This window comes from Lissotriton vulgaris, chromosome 3_1 (genome assembly GCF_964263255.1).
Source record: "Lissotriton vulgaris chromosome 3_1, aLisVul1.2, whole genome shotgun sequence".
In the NCBI taxonomy this organism is placed as follows: Eukaryota; Metazoa; Chordata; class Amphibia; order Caudata; family Salamandridae; genus Lissotriton; species Lissotriton vulgaris.
The window spans coordinates 1,409,933,513-1,409,949,598 of record NC_141689.1 but is presented as its reverse complement, the minus strand read 5'-3'; the positions used below and the strand labels follow the sequence as shown (position 1 = coordinate 1,409,949,598).

The 16,086-nt window shown below is 42.6% G+C and overlaps 1 protein-coding gene across 4 annotated transcripts in view; it reads left to right on the top strand.

Annotated features, from left to right (window-relative positions):
* The window catches only part of WDFY3 (WD repeat and FYVE domain containing 3), a 2,050,643-nt gene that overhangs the window by 963,342 nt on the left and 1,071,215 nt on the right, over positions 1–16,086 (top strand). For all 4 annotated transcript variants that reach the window (XM_086961876.1, XM_086961875.1, XM_086961873.1 and 1 more), the window contains 2 exons: positions 2,583–2,814; positions 7,213–7,373. In XM_086961876.1, the coding sequence (XP_086818002.1) occupies positions 2,583–2,814; positions 7,213–7,373 (393 nt within the window). The remainder of the gene's footprint in view (positions 1–2,582; positions 2,815–7,212; positions 7,374–16,086) is intronic.

Genomic DNA, 16,086 nt, shown 5'->3' with positions numbered 1-16,086 from the left:
AAAAGACGTGCATAAAAGAAAGACTTCTAATGGAGTATTTTACAGTTGTGCTGTCAAACATTCCAGGTTTGAAAATGTAACTCTGAAAACCAGGCTTGAGGACGACTATTAGCTATCCTGTTGATTTTTCTTTTTCTTAATCCATCCCAATGGTTTTTAATTTATTATTTTACCTGGGTCACACGGAGCACTATTTGGCATTTTTATTGTTTAACTATATTATTTTTATATGTTTGGTATCTCACCTTTTGGATAACCAGTTGTGTTTTTTCCGGTGTCTCCCTTGGTTGGAAGAGCCCACCAAATCCAGATGGAGCCTCTGAGCATCAGACTTTGTTCAGTTGTCCAAGGTGTTCTTCTATTTCTACTATCTACTCAGTTGTCTAGCAAACTCATGTAAGCTCTGGCTTGTAGCTGATGATGGCCTATTTGAGGGTGTCTGTGTCCATGCTGATGGTTCACCGAAAGTAAGCATGCCTGCGTTTTTCTATGCAACAGACATGCTAAGCACCGGAACCCCTGCCTGTCAGCTTACTAGGATCCAATACTCTCGTGATGAACGTCTATCCTTAAGCTACAATTGTATAATATGCAATGTCAAGACCATTCATCTACTTTTTTTCTTTTCTTGCTGCCAACATTACAATGTCCACTGTCAACAAAATGGCACATTTCTCTCCTCCTCCCACATTAACCGTCAGGGCCAACTCGACAACATTTCTTGCTAATCACTTGCTTACTGCCTTGCCACAAAACCAAACTAGCCTTATTCAAAGAAACTTTTACAATTTTCATTTTTTTAAAACTTATGGAGTATAGTTATGTGCCTCTTCCACCACTCAAATTGTCATACCCCCTGGTGATAAAATATTTAGACAGGATAGCAGGGGTATATCTAGTGGTGGCCTCAATGTGGTTTTTGAAGATCCTCTTTTCTTCTTTTTTGTTATATTTTTTTTATTAATTCAACATTAGTCACATACATTATCCAGTTGACATTTCAAGTAATTGTACAATGCTGCTTCGTCGTAGGTGGGGAGAAAATGGTTACAAACATTATGGGGCAGATGTATCATCCGTTTTTTGTCGCAAACGCTGCGATTCGGAAAATAGCAGCGTTTGCCACAAAAAAAACGGGATTTGGAATGTATCATGCAAAAAGCCTCGCAATATTAAGGAATCGCTAATTTATCGATTCCTTAATATTGCGAGGCTTTTAAGAAATAGCGATTTTAGATTTGAAATGTATCAAGCATTTCAGTGTTGCGATTTTTGACTAAGAATTCGCAAATTACCATCAACTTGTAGTTGGTGGTAATTTGCGAATTCTTATCAAAAAGCACTTTTTTTTAATTCTAAAGGTACCATATGATGCTCATACATGCCCTTAGGGCATGTATGTGCGCCATATGCATGTACATGTCAAATTCAGGGGTGCAGCAGGGTTGTCCTTAAGACACCCTTGCACCCTTGAAATTATTCTCAATTTACGATTAGCTAATTGCTAATCGCAAATTGAGTATAATTTTACATTCATTCCTATGGGCCTCCTGGCGCATAGAAATGAATGGGAAATTATTCCTTAATTGCGATTAGCAATTTGCTAATCGCAATTAAGGAATTCTAAGGAATCGCTAATAAATAGCGAAATTCTACATACATTCCATTTTGCACTTCTCAAATAGCGATTCCTTAACAATCGCTATTTGAGAAGTGCAAAATGGAATCTTGATACATCTGCCCCTATATCCCATCATCACATCCTTCCCTTCTTTGCATTTCTAGCTCCACTGTTGGAGATACACATAGGTTGCCACGGTAGATACTCTCTTTTCTTGATGTTGAGTCTGTTCCTTCTGCCTGAAACATTTCAGATCACAGTCAAGCCATCCTGCTATGTTTCAATACTACTAATTGAGCAAAGTTGAGCAAAGAAGGATAAAAAAGTGGTCTTGGGCAGTAATTCACGAAGGCAGGCATTACAACGTATTCTTTAATTTGCAGAGGAAAACCAGGAAACAAAAGTAGAGTGTTGTCTCTTCTATCCCAACTTTTTATATTTTTGTTCCGCAAGATACATTTGTTGTCAGTCAGCTCACACAGCCAGTCCCTTCACAAACACTTGGCTCTTGTAGCCTTTCCTATACAATATGAAAAACCGGAACCCAATTAAAAATGTTGCTTGATTCAGGCTATTCCCTTTTCCGTGTTCACGTCCTCTGTGGAAAGTTCTTTAAATGTACCTGTTGATGATTATAGGCCAAGAATTCACTCAGGTGTATGCTCTGCACATCCTGTTTCCAGTGGCTCGCCTTTCGGCGTTAACGATTTGTTTTAATACATACCCGCTCTCCATGTCCTAGCTTAGTTGAGAGAGATTTTGAAGTTCCTTCTCCTAAAATGTGCATTTCTGTGAAAATTGCTGTCTCGCTCAGATCTTGGTGTGCAAGTGGGGGGCTTGTCCTTTTTCCTCGTTCCTGCAGTGTCAGTGGCGGCCAGGTACCTGAAGTAAGTACAAGTGTGCAAGAATTCACCTTCCTTTCCACATTAATTAATCAGTGCTACTATTTTCTCTTTTCTAGCTTCACTATGTTCACAGCACCCCAGGTGGATCTGGTTCCAACAATCCGCCGGTAGTCAGTACAGTTTATTCCTACATTGGCACACCACCTGCTCAACGCCAGCTCTCTTCTCTTGTGTGGCGGCTGGGGCCTACGCATTTCCTGGAAGAGGTCTTGACTGCTGCTAGCATTAGCACCATTTATGAACTGGGACCAAACTATGTTGGAAGCTTTCAATCAGTATCTATGCCAAGTAAGTGTATTGGGTCAGCTTAGGTGGAACCATGCCAAATGAGGTCGGACATTTTCACAGTTAAGTTGTAGCCTTAGGTGCAAGTTAGGGGATATCCTCTTTTACAAACACTCCAAAAAGCATTACTATAATAGGGAGTTTGTTTCTGGATTACTTCGTTGGAGGAGAGGAGTTTCATAGGTTTTTATGTCTGTTCCTTGTGGAAACAGATGTACTAATGAAGAGTATTGGACTCCTGAAGGCCTCGGGCTCACTGTAATATTTTGAGCTTCTTTATATTTACAGCCTCTTTAATCAGTGCCAAGCTCTGGTGTCATTTATTGAGCATCTTTGTAACCAAAGTCAGGAAAGCACATTTTTACTATAATTTTTTATTTTAGACAACTTACCGAAAAATAACCTAGGGCTATATTTTCAGATTTTAGGTGACCTGATGAAAATATTGACTAATATGTAGACGTTTGATGCTATATATTTGTTTTAAATGCAGTTTTTTTTAATTTAAAAAGTGATGACCCCTGTTTCACATTTGCTCTCTGTATAGATTTTGACGTTATTGAGAAATTTTTCTAATGGATTATCTGCTCCGAATAATGGGGAAACATCCTTTACGACGCAACTTTTACCACGCAGTGCCTTTACAACGCAGGTTTTTCAACGCAAGTCATTACAACGAATTGCGCTGGGGGTCGCTGTAGGATAGGTAATAGTTTAATTTAATACCCCACACCTTCCCTACTATCCACGGGGACTGGAGTTGGAATAGTAAATTAAACTATTCACTATCCAGCACCCCCCAACGCAAGTTGTTGTAACGACTTGCGTTGAAAAACCTGTGTTGTAAAGGCATGCATGGTAAAAGCATGCGTTGTAACAACGTCATTCATTGCAACATAAGCTTTGTTTAAATTGCATCAAATAGCATATTTTATTTTGACTAACACTCTTTGCTTCCGATATTTATTTTTTATAGTTTTATATAGTGCGAACTATACCCGAGGCATCGGGTATCCGAGCACTTTACATGCACCAGTTTTGTTACAGATGAACACATTCATTATTTTGTTAGGCATTTGGAGATTAAGTGATTTTCCCTGGAACCATACTATGTTGAGCGTCGTTGCTGAGACTCAAACCCGGTTCCCCAGGTCCGTGGTCGACCGCTCAAGCCGTAAGGCTACATCCTCTTGCCCCAATATCTCCATGAAAAGCTTATTGATATATTTAACGTGCAACCTTTTGGGAATAGTATATTTTAAATCTAGTTTTGATTTTAAGAGCCACTTTGTCTTTCTTTTTTTTCTCAGTTAGTCATCTTGATGTCATTTTACTATGTCATTTTAAAACAATCATTTGCCTTTGTTTTAAATTACTAAGCAAGTAAATGGTATTCGCTTAAGACGTGCATGGCACGGTTTCACATGGATGCATTAAAGACCTGTGATAATTTACTGGAATAGGTGAAACGTGCTGATGGTAAAATTATCGTATCTAGCAAATATTGTTTACATTCAATGGTCCATACTTTATGGTCTAACCTAAAGGCCCACCCACGCTTTTGGAGTTGCCGTATTTCAACCTTGGTAACATTAGTAAGTTGGGTGGCTAAAGAAGAAGAGTTGTGTGTGAATTTTAATCTCTCAAACTGAGCCTCTAGCCATACATTTTGCTCCAATTAGTTATTTTACTTCTCACAAAATAGAGCTTTTGGAGTAAAAATAGTATGTCATTGCAAATGAGAATGCACAGAAGTTGTCTGTTTGATGTTTAAAAGTACGTGGTACCATTGAATTTCAACAGCCAAATTTAAATAACAGTATGGTATAAAAAGAAAGTAGGCCTATTTCCATTTCAATTTATAAAGGCGCTTGACACCTTTGAAATGGTCCTAATCACAAAACTTATAGATGAAAACTTCGAAATCTCTGATTATTTTTTCAGTCAAATTCAATCTCTGATTATTTTTGGGTTGACAAAGACTTACAGGATAGTGTCTGAAAATCTGAGACATCTATAGATTTCCATGAGTACTCAAGTGCAAAAATTCATGCATGTCTAATTTTCCATCATGGGGGGGTTGTTTGCTTATAGTATAATTGGCAAATGTGAATTTTAGTAACTTTTTGTTGCTCTAAAAAGAATTTGCCCTCTGTAGAAACTCCTCTCACTACATGCTCAATAAAATCCTGTGCATTTTCTTATTATTCCCACCCTGGAAGCACACTTATTCCGCCAGATACACAGTCTCACCCCTACAAATTGACTTGTGCGTCTATCCATTTTGCGAGACTGCTGTACTTTCCACTTTTATTGATTTATTAGGGTTTTTTATGTAGTGCAGACTTTACCAAACGGGGGTATTAGAGCGCTTTACATTGAACAGGATTGACACAACAGATTTTGTTAGCTATATCCAAGCCTGTGCTGCACTACTTTCTCCAATATACAATAGGCATAACCGAAAGTGCTGGTCAAAGTCCATTTTAGTCCAGGAAGTCCAAGATATCAACATTTTCCAGCAAATGAGGCTTATGTGTTAACGTATGGGAAGGTAGTAGGGTTGATGAGGAGTCTTTACCAGGATATATGTGTGTGGTTTTTGCATGTGAGGCATCTTGTTGCATCAGCGAGACCCTGAGGTTAGTTAGTCTCCATCCATGTTTGGGGTGACTAAGTGCAAGGAGTAATCACATTAGTAGCGTCCCCCTTGGGTTATGGGATATGGAATGCTATTGGAAATCTATGTACATGCACCCGGTTATTAAGTAATGTTTAATATAGCAGCGGTCCATTATTTCTTAGTTTAGATTCTCCGTAACACTAGGTTAGTAGGAGAAGGTAATGGGCCATTGACGAGGATTTGTTGGAAGAGTAGAGTTTTCATTTCCTATTTGAATACTTTAGGAGAGGGGTGGCTCTGATTGAAGGGGCAATGTTATTCCACAGCATTAAGACCTATCCTGAGAGGGCTTGTTTGAGGGTTATTTTTCCTTTGAAAGAGGGTATTTTAAGTAGGAAGTTGTTGGAGCTCCCAAGGAGGTTTCCGCCTTCTGAGATAGTCAATTTCTAAGCCATATAGATTTGGGTCTTTTTGTGAAAGACTTTATGAAAAATTCAGGTCAGTTTCAGGATGCCCCTAGCTTCAGTCAGTAACTTGCTCAGTTAAATCAGGATGAGTGTCGTATGGTCTTATTTTATTTAGTCTGACTCGTGTCTAGCAGCAGAGTGGAGGGCTGCTTTAAGAATTTACGAATCTAGTTAGAAGTGCATTTCCACAGTCTAATCCTAGAAGGACAAGAGATTGAACCACCAGTTTCAGCTTTTCAGGCAGAAGGACACGTTTTGCTTCTTGTTCTAATTTGATTTGATTATGTGTGTTTGGAGGTGAAGGTTTTTGCCCAGGTAAAAACCAAGTGATTTTGTGCAGTCTTCGATAGATGGTTGACTGTTGAGGATGCTGGTGTCCTCAGCCATGTTTAAACTGGTGTAGAGCAGTTGGGGGTGGAGGGGGCATCAGTAGGAATTCGGTCTTCTGTGGAGTTTAGTTTCAGGTGATGATGAGTTATCCGGGATTCTATTTTCGCCAGTGCTGGAGTGTGGAACTCTGTCCACGAGCATAGGGACTTTTAAATATAGTTTAGTGTTGTCTGCATAAAATGGTATGAGATGTTGGAGTAGTAAAGGAGGGCGCAAGAGGCTCTAGAGGTTGAAAAAGATCGTCGAGAAGCTAGAGCTGTGGGGCACACCTTTCAGGAGTGGCCTATTGGTAGAGCGAGAATTAGGCATTTTTATGCATTGGAAGCAAATGTCAAGGTAGGAGGCGAATCCTTTGACTACAGTCCCTTTCTGTCCTATTCTGATTTCTACGTTTTTCAGAAGTGTGAGGGGGTCGTTTTTGTCAAATAATGCAGAGAGGTCAAGGAGGGTGAGAAGGCATGATTCTTCTTTGTCTACCATGAAGAGAGCCTTGTTAACAAAGTGTAAAATGACCGTTTCTGTACTGCAACCTATTCTGAATCCCGATTGGCTGTTGTCAAGTACGTGGGTCTTGCAATACTTTTGTAAGTGCATCATACAATTATAAAATAACAGTATCCTTGTTCTGTTAATTAGGATGTAGAATTTAGGTTTGTGAAATACTGCCTTTAAAACCCTAAGTGAAACTGAGGGCCCCAAAAAACATTTGTGAATCGGACCCATAGTGCTTGAATTCAAACATTTGGCTAAATTGAAGTTTTGTTGGTGTTGTATCCAGTTAAACAGCATGTGCTGATTTCCATTAAACTGATCTATTCACAAAATTATTTGAAAAATACACCCTCTTGATGCAGTCCGTATTTATTTGAATGTCTCGATTATATTTAATTTAACGAAATTGTTCTCTCTTTTTTATGTAAGACAAAGATTCAAAATCCGAGACTGGCCTCTCATCCCTAGTGTCACTGGTACCAGAGGAGAAGGTTTCATTTGGCCTATATGCCTTGTCAGTCTCTTCACTTACAGTAGCCAAAATAAGAAAGGCGTACAACAAGTTGGACAGTAAAGCCATTGCTAAACAGGTAAGCCATGAGAGCAGAGCTCACCTCTGGCGTCACTCTTTCATGCAGAATTTTGGTATACTTTACATGGAAAAAGTCCAAAAACTACTCTATAGCATTGAGTCAAATTTGGTCTGTCCTTCTATTCTGGATGACATCATTTCTATGAAGCGCCCATGTCATAGCAGCAAAATTTAACTTCCAAGTCATTTCCGCAGCTGCCAGTCAGCTAATATTTTTAAAATTTCACAGGATCCGGTTCCACTGCAATGCAATGTCACTGTGTTGACATTGGATTTAGCAGACTTTGTCTTGCAAAGTTGCTGTTTAGTCTACCTAACATTACATGAAAGAGTTGCCGGCCTTAGGCAGGCCTGTCTAATTTTACATGAAGCCGGAAATGTGAATACAAAAGAAAAAAGCTTGCAACAGCCTCCCAAAAAAGAACCTAAAGACCTACAAATCAAGGACAAATGTTATGAATTTGAGATATTTGAGCATTGTGAATGCTTGAAATAGTTTAAAGTTATTGAAAGGATGTACGTAACCCTGCAGCACTGTTCAGCTTCATTGAAATCTCTCAGCAAGGTATTTCCTGTGGTGCTTAGGGCAATAACTTTGTCTTTGGCAAGAACACCGCACCAGGACTCAATAAAAAGATATCTGGTTTGCTTTGATCTTTATTCATTTTTTACGCTTAATAATTTACGTGTGCCAGTAGACACCTGGGGCATGTCCAATGCAATGTAAGAGCCTGTATGCAGACATCAGAGCAGTAGTGCCGATGGAAGCTTACCTATGCTTCCTGCCAAACACATGTCTAGTCATTGTTATCGATAGATAATATTTGTAAAGTCTGCCATGGCAATGAGTGCTGTCATAGGAGTATTTTGTGCTGGCCTGTGACTCTGCACGATGTCCCAGTGACCACTTCCGATGCCCTGTTATTATTAATATTGACACCCTAATACACCATGTATTTGATAAACAGCAACCCTTAATTAACTTTCTGGCCTTCATTCCATGTGTTTGTCTTGAGTCTTAAAATATGTTTGCTTGCTCTATCTCGAACACCTAAATCTCAGTGCATGAACAGGAACAATGATCATCTTTTATATCTAATTCATTCATGAAAATTGAAATAAATGTGTTCTGAATTTTTAAGTGTCAGATATTATCTTCTGAACTGGTACAGTGATCACCACATTGTACAGCACATAACCTTTTAAGACTATAGGGGTCACATCTTCAGATGTCTGCAATAATATCAACTATCTGAAGATGCAACAGTACTCCGGCACTCCTCTGACAACAGCACTCTTAATAATCACTTATGCTTCTCTTTTCATGAATTTTCATTGTGTGCTTATGTAAGGCTATATGACACTGCAGTAGTAGTTTAACAAAAAGCAAAAGTCTACTCTCCCTCAAATATAAAGTAGGCTATATCCCCTATGGTTTATGAAAATTGATTTAAAGGAGCCAAGATCATAATCACAATGTATTTATTATTTGTATTATTTTATATTTCATCACTAATATAACAGATAACGAATAACAATGACTTTAGACACAATGTGACCAATTACTTAATTGTCTACTTCAAAGATTGATTACATAACATATACAAGGAAGTCCACCCAACCATCACTCATACTAAAATACCATATGCATACATATGTCATACCCCATTCACTCTCGTACTGAGGACAATAATAGTAAATCAGAAAAGAGGTTTGCCCGAACCAGTCATGCTTCATTTGCAAACAATAAAATAATTCAAAGTCATTTTGGCTAACTGCTTCACCAAGATACAAACAATAATGTACTGCAACGCATAATAATCAACATATTGAAAGAGTCTTCTTTCTTGTTCCACTTATAGCACAAAAGTGGAGCTGACTAGCGTTTCGGTTAAGCATCAAGAATTAGGTGACACCATTCTCAGGGCGACAAATAAGCAACCACCAGAGTAAAAACAAGGATGGGAGCGGTGGCAATCGTGTGCTCAACTGAGGATCAAAAAAAGCCCCAATTAGAACAACAAAAATACACTAGTCTGTATGTAGGAAATGTTGGTGATTGGCAAAATTGCCACCACTTGCAACCTTGTTTTTACTCTAGTGGTTTGTCATTTGTCGCCCTGAGTAAGGTGTCACCTAATTGTTGCTGCTTCACCGAAACACGTGCTAGCGCTGCTTTTGTGTTTTAAGTGGAACAAGAAAGAAGACACTTTCAATGTGTTGGTTATTGTGCTTTGTAGTTAATTGTTTGTATCTTGGTGAAGCTGTTAGTCATTCATTCAAGAATCTTTATTCGGTGATTAAAAAACACCATAAAAGCACACATACATATACATAGATAAAAAAGCATTAAATATTAATCAAGATCCTTGTACATAAATAATACGATAAAAAATACCAACATACAGGGCCGTGAATTTAAAATAGAGAGTCCCAAGTCTTTCATTCCTCTCCCCTCGTCATCCTTAGTCGGACCGCAACCTTGATAAAATTCATAACACAGCACAAGGTTAGCGGGTCAGAAGCTTTTTGCAAAAAGAGTAATGCATCCCTGGCGTGTTCCTGTTGGGCTTTTTTTAAGATATTTGCTAGGAATCTGCGCCTGGGCATAGAGAAATAGGGACAAAGCAAGACAAAATGAAGGGAATCCTGCGGAGACCGATTGTCTCAGCCGCAGGGTCCCTTCTGCTCAATCGACGTGGTGAAACCTACTGGTGAAGCCAACATAAAGGGAAGTAAGTTCAGTCTAAAACGACACATAAGAAATCTATCCTGTGTATTATGCACAAGATACAGATAGGGCTCCATACCCTCCACACTCTTCACCAGATTATAAGCCCTCACAGTCTTTTTCTCTCCTTCAGCCTCAGCTCGGCATTGGGTTTTCCGCTCTAGAAAAATTTCCCCTACTTGTTTCTTATGCTGTGCTGAGATGGTTGTGGGGTTCCTGAAGAGGTTTCCAAACCCTAGATCCTCAAGGGTGTTTCTCACATATTTAAGCCAGGGGATGCGCATACAGTGGGTCCTACCTAAGCAGTCCAATAGAATTTCTCTGCTTAGATGCGCATCTGGATTAACCCAGATTTTTAGCCAGGCCACGATTGGCCTAAGTTTTAACAAATCGTCCAGGTATGGCCTCCCTAGCTCCCTGTGAGCTATGAATCCAGCAGTACTGGGTGGTGCCCTCAGGATAGATTTCAGGTATCTGTTTTCTTCCTGTTGGATTCTAGTGGTGTTCACGAAGCCCCAAACTTCTGCCCCATAGCTTACTTTGGAGCATGTTATGGAGCCGTACAAGTTCATCACCTGTTCCGGACTCCATCTGCCCAGCCTCCTGCCATATCCAGCTATTGCCCCATTAGAGGCAATCATTTTGCTACAACGTTCCGCCACCAAGGAGTTAAATTGAAGAGCACCGTCAAAGGTTACTCCAAGATAGGAGAACGTTTTAACCTCCTCTAAACAATGGGTACCTATTGTGTAAGTAAATTTAGAGGAAGGTTTTTTGCCTGCCAGGAGCACGTATGATTTACCTAGGTTGACAGATAGATCCAGGTTACTCATGAACTTAACGAACCCATCTATCAGGATTTGTAGGCTTCGAGGTGTGCGTGCAAGCAAGACCGCGTCGTCTGCGTAAAGCAGGACAGGAATATGCCGCGTCCCGACCCTTGGGGAGTCTGCCTTTAAACCCAAAAGAAACTGCTCCAGGTTGTTGATGTAAAGGGAGAACAAAAAAGGGGCAAGAATACAACCTTGTCTGACTCCACTTTTACATGGAAAAGAGTCAGACAATCCTCCCTCCCTGTTAAATCTGACCTTGGCCGTAGTGTCGCTATGCAGTTCCCTCAATATGGTGATTAAACCACTCTCAATCCCCATGCCTGACATCATATCCCACAACTTCCCTCTATTGACGTGATCGAATGCTGCTGCCAGGTCCATGAATCCCATATAAATGGGTTCATCACTGGCCAGGGTATATTTGGCAGTCAGCATATATAGGTTCAGGCATTGGTCACTAGTGGACCTCCCTGACCTGAACCCATATTGAGTGTCCGAGAAGATGTTATTCTCTTCGGTCCACTCGGACAATCTGTTCAGAATTGCCCTTCCCAGAAGTTTAGCCGATACGTCAATCAGGGAAATAGGCCGATAGCACTTAGGGTCGTCCTTGTTGCCCTTTTTGAAGATTGGCACAATGATCGCTTTAGACCATGATGGTGGGAGACCGCAGGTGATAGCAGTGTTTATGACCCTAGTCATCAGGGGGGCCCATAATTCTATATTACTAAGAAACAGGTCAGGGGGAATTCCATCCGGACCCGGGGCTTTATTCTTAGTTAGACTCTCCATCCCTGCCGTGATCTCCTTAAGAGTAAATGCTACCGGGGGAACCTGACTTGGGGTTACTGATGACTCTACATGGGTGCCCGGCTCATGATTATACAAACTCCTAAAGTGGGTGACCCACTGCTCCGGGAGGATGTTAGCCCCTATCTCCGGAGAATCATTTTCTTGAAAGGTCGGTTTATTAGTGATTCTCCAAAACCCCCCTAGGTCCTTTCTTTCCCCTGCCTCTCTTAGATCTGCCCATGCTTCTGCCTGCAGGGTGAGTTTCCTCCTTTTGGTCTCTTTTTTATATTTTTCTCTACACACCCTAATTTTTTGTGGATCCCGTGGTTTTGACTTAAGAGAGCATTTCAATTCCCTCAGTGCCTTAGAGCAATCTTTATCAAACCACCGGGGATTTACCAGGTTGCGTGTGGGCACACTGGACCTTAGTAGTCCATCGATTAGGTTAGCAATATGGTCAAATGCTTCTAGTAACCTTGGTCCCTGGACTTCCAGATCCAAACAATCATTAATGGCCAGTAAACCCTTATCACCCAAATTTTTATAAAACTTTACCCCATCTATTTTGGACCATTTCAGTCTCCTGCCTTGATCGGTGACCCTCTCCTCAATTAAACAATGGACTTTGGTTCCAATACCCGCCCTATACAAGAGCGTTAAAACAAGCGGATTCTGGTCACTGAAGCTGCTCCAGTCTATCCCTACACTGATTATTTTATTAATCAGGGATCTCGAAACCAGGATATAATCTATAATAGATGAGCAGCCCCTGCCCTTGAAAGTTGGTGGGAGTGTGCCATCCGACTGTGGGTCTATCATATTAATGGTGTGCTCTAGGTCGTACTTAAGCCGAAGCAACCTAAGAGCCAACCCAGTAGGCGAGTGAGAAAAATGCGGCCCCTTCTCAATTGGGCATTGTGCCCAGTCTGTATTTACTTTGACTAGTGCCGGGCAGAGGTGACAGTTAAAGCCCCCCACCAAAAGCAGCCCGTGAGACGGCCCCTTGTTCTGGGATGTGATTTCTTGTCCTAACCTATGATCAAGTTCAGTTAATACCGGGGTATGGTTATTTACTAGCTCAGTGTTATAGATGTTAAAAACAGAGAATCTTAACCCCTTTCCGTGGAACCGAACTACCTGGATCCCATGTGAGATCCAGTCTGGGAAGGACCAGGTGCCTGGGAGGTCTAAATCTACATAGATGGACAAACCGCCCATTGCTCTCCCTGAGCTGGATTTTCGGGCGGGAACAAAAAAGCACTTGTACCCCTGAAGATGGTCATTATTCTCCACAGCCCATGTCTCCTGTACACATATGACATGAAATTTTCTAATAAAATCAACCCATTCCTTGTTGTTAAATTTGCCCGCTATGCCTGCTACGTTCCAGGAGATGAGTCTCACACCCTCTCCACTCCGTTCTACGCCCCCCTGGGCCCTTGATCTTGTTTCCTGCATTGACCCTTGCATTGCCAGCCCATGTCCCCCTCCTGTACTATCTATGACTATGGCCTTAGATTCAGCAAACTTGGGTTCCCCCACACCAGTCGCTAAGGTTTGCTGAGCCTTAGAACTTTGCTCCTCCAACACCTCTACCAGAGCGCCCTTTTCTGTGCAACCCTGGGGGGCTTTTTCTGTTTGTCAATCGACCCCCTCTAGACCGTTCAGGCAATTGAACCGGTTATAGGTGTAAAAGGGTTGTTCTGGTCGACCAAATAACGGCCTAGGGTTAAAGGCCTGGTGTCTCCCCCTCCTTCCAACCCTCTCCCAGCTGTCATGAATTTGGGGTGGCTGAAATGGGGCTGGGGTAATGGGAAAAAAGAACGACACATGGAGGGTTTGGATGGTGGATTCCCTAGATCTATTCTTCCCTTGACATATATAGGACACCGTTCCTGTGTCCCTAAAACTCACCAATATGCAGTCCCCTATAATGGATTTGTGTGTTCTCCCCACCCATGGTACCCTTCTTACCATTATGATTTCATTATTAAAATGTGTCGGGAGGGGTCTATTTATATTTAACCACTTAATTACCCTACTTTTCAGGGCACAGAAATCCTCAGTTTCACCTTCCTCAAGTGGGGGGACACCCGCCATGACTACAGTGAAATCATTAGTCTCTGGGGGTAGATTGGGTCTACGTGGTCTTAGGGTGAGCTTCATTAGAGGGGTCGGGTGGTTTTATCTACCGGCTGTGCCGGGGGTACAGGTCCTGGCGGAGGGTTGGGCATGTTGGCGTTAAGGGGCTTAGTTAATGCAGGCTTTGACCTTAAGGGTTGTTGCGAGGCCGCCGCATTCACGGCTTGTGGAGGGACTGAGTTTACAACACTATTTGCCGGCTGTTGAGGGGCTACAGTGGGGGGAGTAGATTCTAGTTGCCTTCCCTGTCGACCAGCTGGAGTTTTCAGACTACCTAATGTGGCCTCCAGAATGGTTAGTCTGATCTCAATCTTTTTTATACTTTCGCTGATCAGTAATAATAAAGACCTTAGCAAGAATTCTAGGTTTCCAAGCGGGACAACAGAGAGGGGAATATTAGCAATACTAGCTCCTGTATCTTTTATCGTAGTAGGAGCTGGATCCTCATGGGCAATAGGTTTAGGATGTGAATCAGCCGATGATTTCTCTACTAATACGGGGGTTTTTAAAGACTTCCCAAAGTCCGAATGGGGAACCTTGGGTTTATTCCTTCCCTGAGCTCCCTTCGATTTCCTCCTGCGTTTATTGGGGGGGGGGGGTCCAAAAGCTACTTGTGTGGTGACTGGCTTAGATTTAGCTTTCCTGGTCTTAGGGGCTGGGGGGGGTTGGGAGACTAAATCAATGGTCACCCTGGTAAGGCTAGGACTGATAGCTGGAGCTATACTCATGACTGCAACTGGTGAAATGTTAGTGCAATCCCTCAGAAGAAGTGGGACATCATCAATTCGGGACAGCTCCTCCCTGGGTGTAATGGGTTGTTCTCCGAGGGGGGTATTTTTCAAGTTATCTATTGAGCGTCCCCGTTCTGCCCTTAACCGGGACAGATTACACCCTTTGTCCCCCTCCCCCACTGCCCGGGAGAAATAATTCTCTAGAGTCCTATTTTTAACTCCTCCTGGCTTCAATGGGGTACTTTCCCTTGCCGGGGACGGCATGATGTTAGTAGTGAGTTGTGCTCGGCAGGGGGCGCTAACAGTGAAATGAGTCCAGGGATCAAGTGCACGACCCAAGAGGGTAAGCCCTGCCCGGCCTATGACGGCCTTAGACGGTCCCGCCCTTGTCCCGGGCTTCTCCCGGCACGCTCCCGCGATGCGATGTCACTGGGGACCTAAATACACTGATGCTGTTTGTTCGTTGGCTGATAGGTAAGGGGACGTGTCCAGCGGGGAGAGCAGCCTAGGTGTAGCAGGTTGGGCGCGCAGGGGCTCCTGGACGCTGGAGTCTCTGCCCAACAGCTCGCAGCCCCGCTGGTCCCAACGCCTCTCCCTCGCTCCTCCCAGCAGTTAGAAACAGCCTCCCTGGTCAAGGACACGCTGCGGGACCCGCGAAGCGGGTACGGCAAGTCGTCAGGGCAAGCAGAGACACACCAAGCCTCAGTCCACAGCGGCGAGCAATCCAGGCAAGACCAGTCAGTAATCCTGCAAAACGGGTCCCAGCAACTTCCAAGGGAGTTCCGCTTTTCACTCCGTCGGCAAGGGGGCGTGTCCAGCGGGGAGAGCAGCCCAGGTGTAGCAGGTTGGGCGCGCAGGGGCTCCTGGACGCTGGAGTCCCTGCCCAACAGCTCGCAGCCCCGCTGGTCCCAACGCCTCTCCCTCGCTCCTCCCAGCAGTTAGAAACAGCCTCCCTGGTCAAGGACACGCTGCGGGACCCGCGAAGCGGGTCCGGCGAGTCGTCGGGGCAAGCAGAGACACACCAAGCCTCAGTCCACAGCGGCGAGCAATCCAGGCAAGACCAGTCAGTAATCCTTGTCTCGGGCAGCTATTAGCTGTTAGTCAAAAAATTATTATTATTATTTTTTTTGGTTTATTTTTGGATTTTGCAGAAAAGACAATACAATACAGAAGAGGAAACAAAAAACAAAAACATTGGTCACATTCATACGGTACATATAAAGCATGATACATCATGGGGATTCATAACACATAGTATCGAAGCAGCACATATGCAAGCATACATATCACAATTGACATGGTACATGGTGATCTGTTTTACAATGGCAATTAATGCAAAGAGTCAGGGGGGTTCGTAAGCAAGTCTGGGTGACCTCGCAGATACTCAGTGAGGGATTCCCCGATATCCGAAGGTTTCGAAGCTACAGGTAAGTCTTCCGCATACAATGTAAAATTGTCCCTGCAATATACAGCATCCGTTAT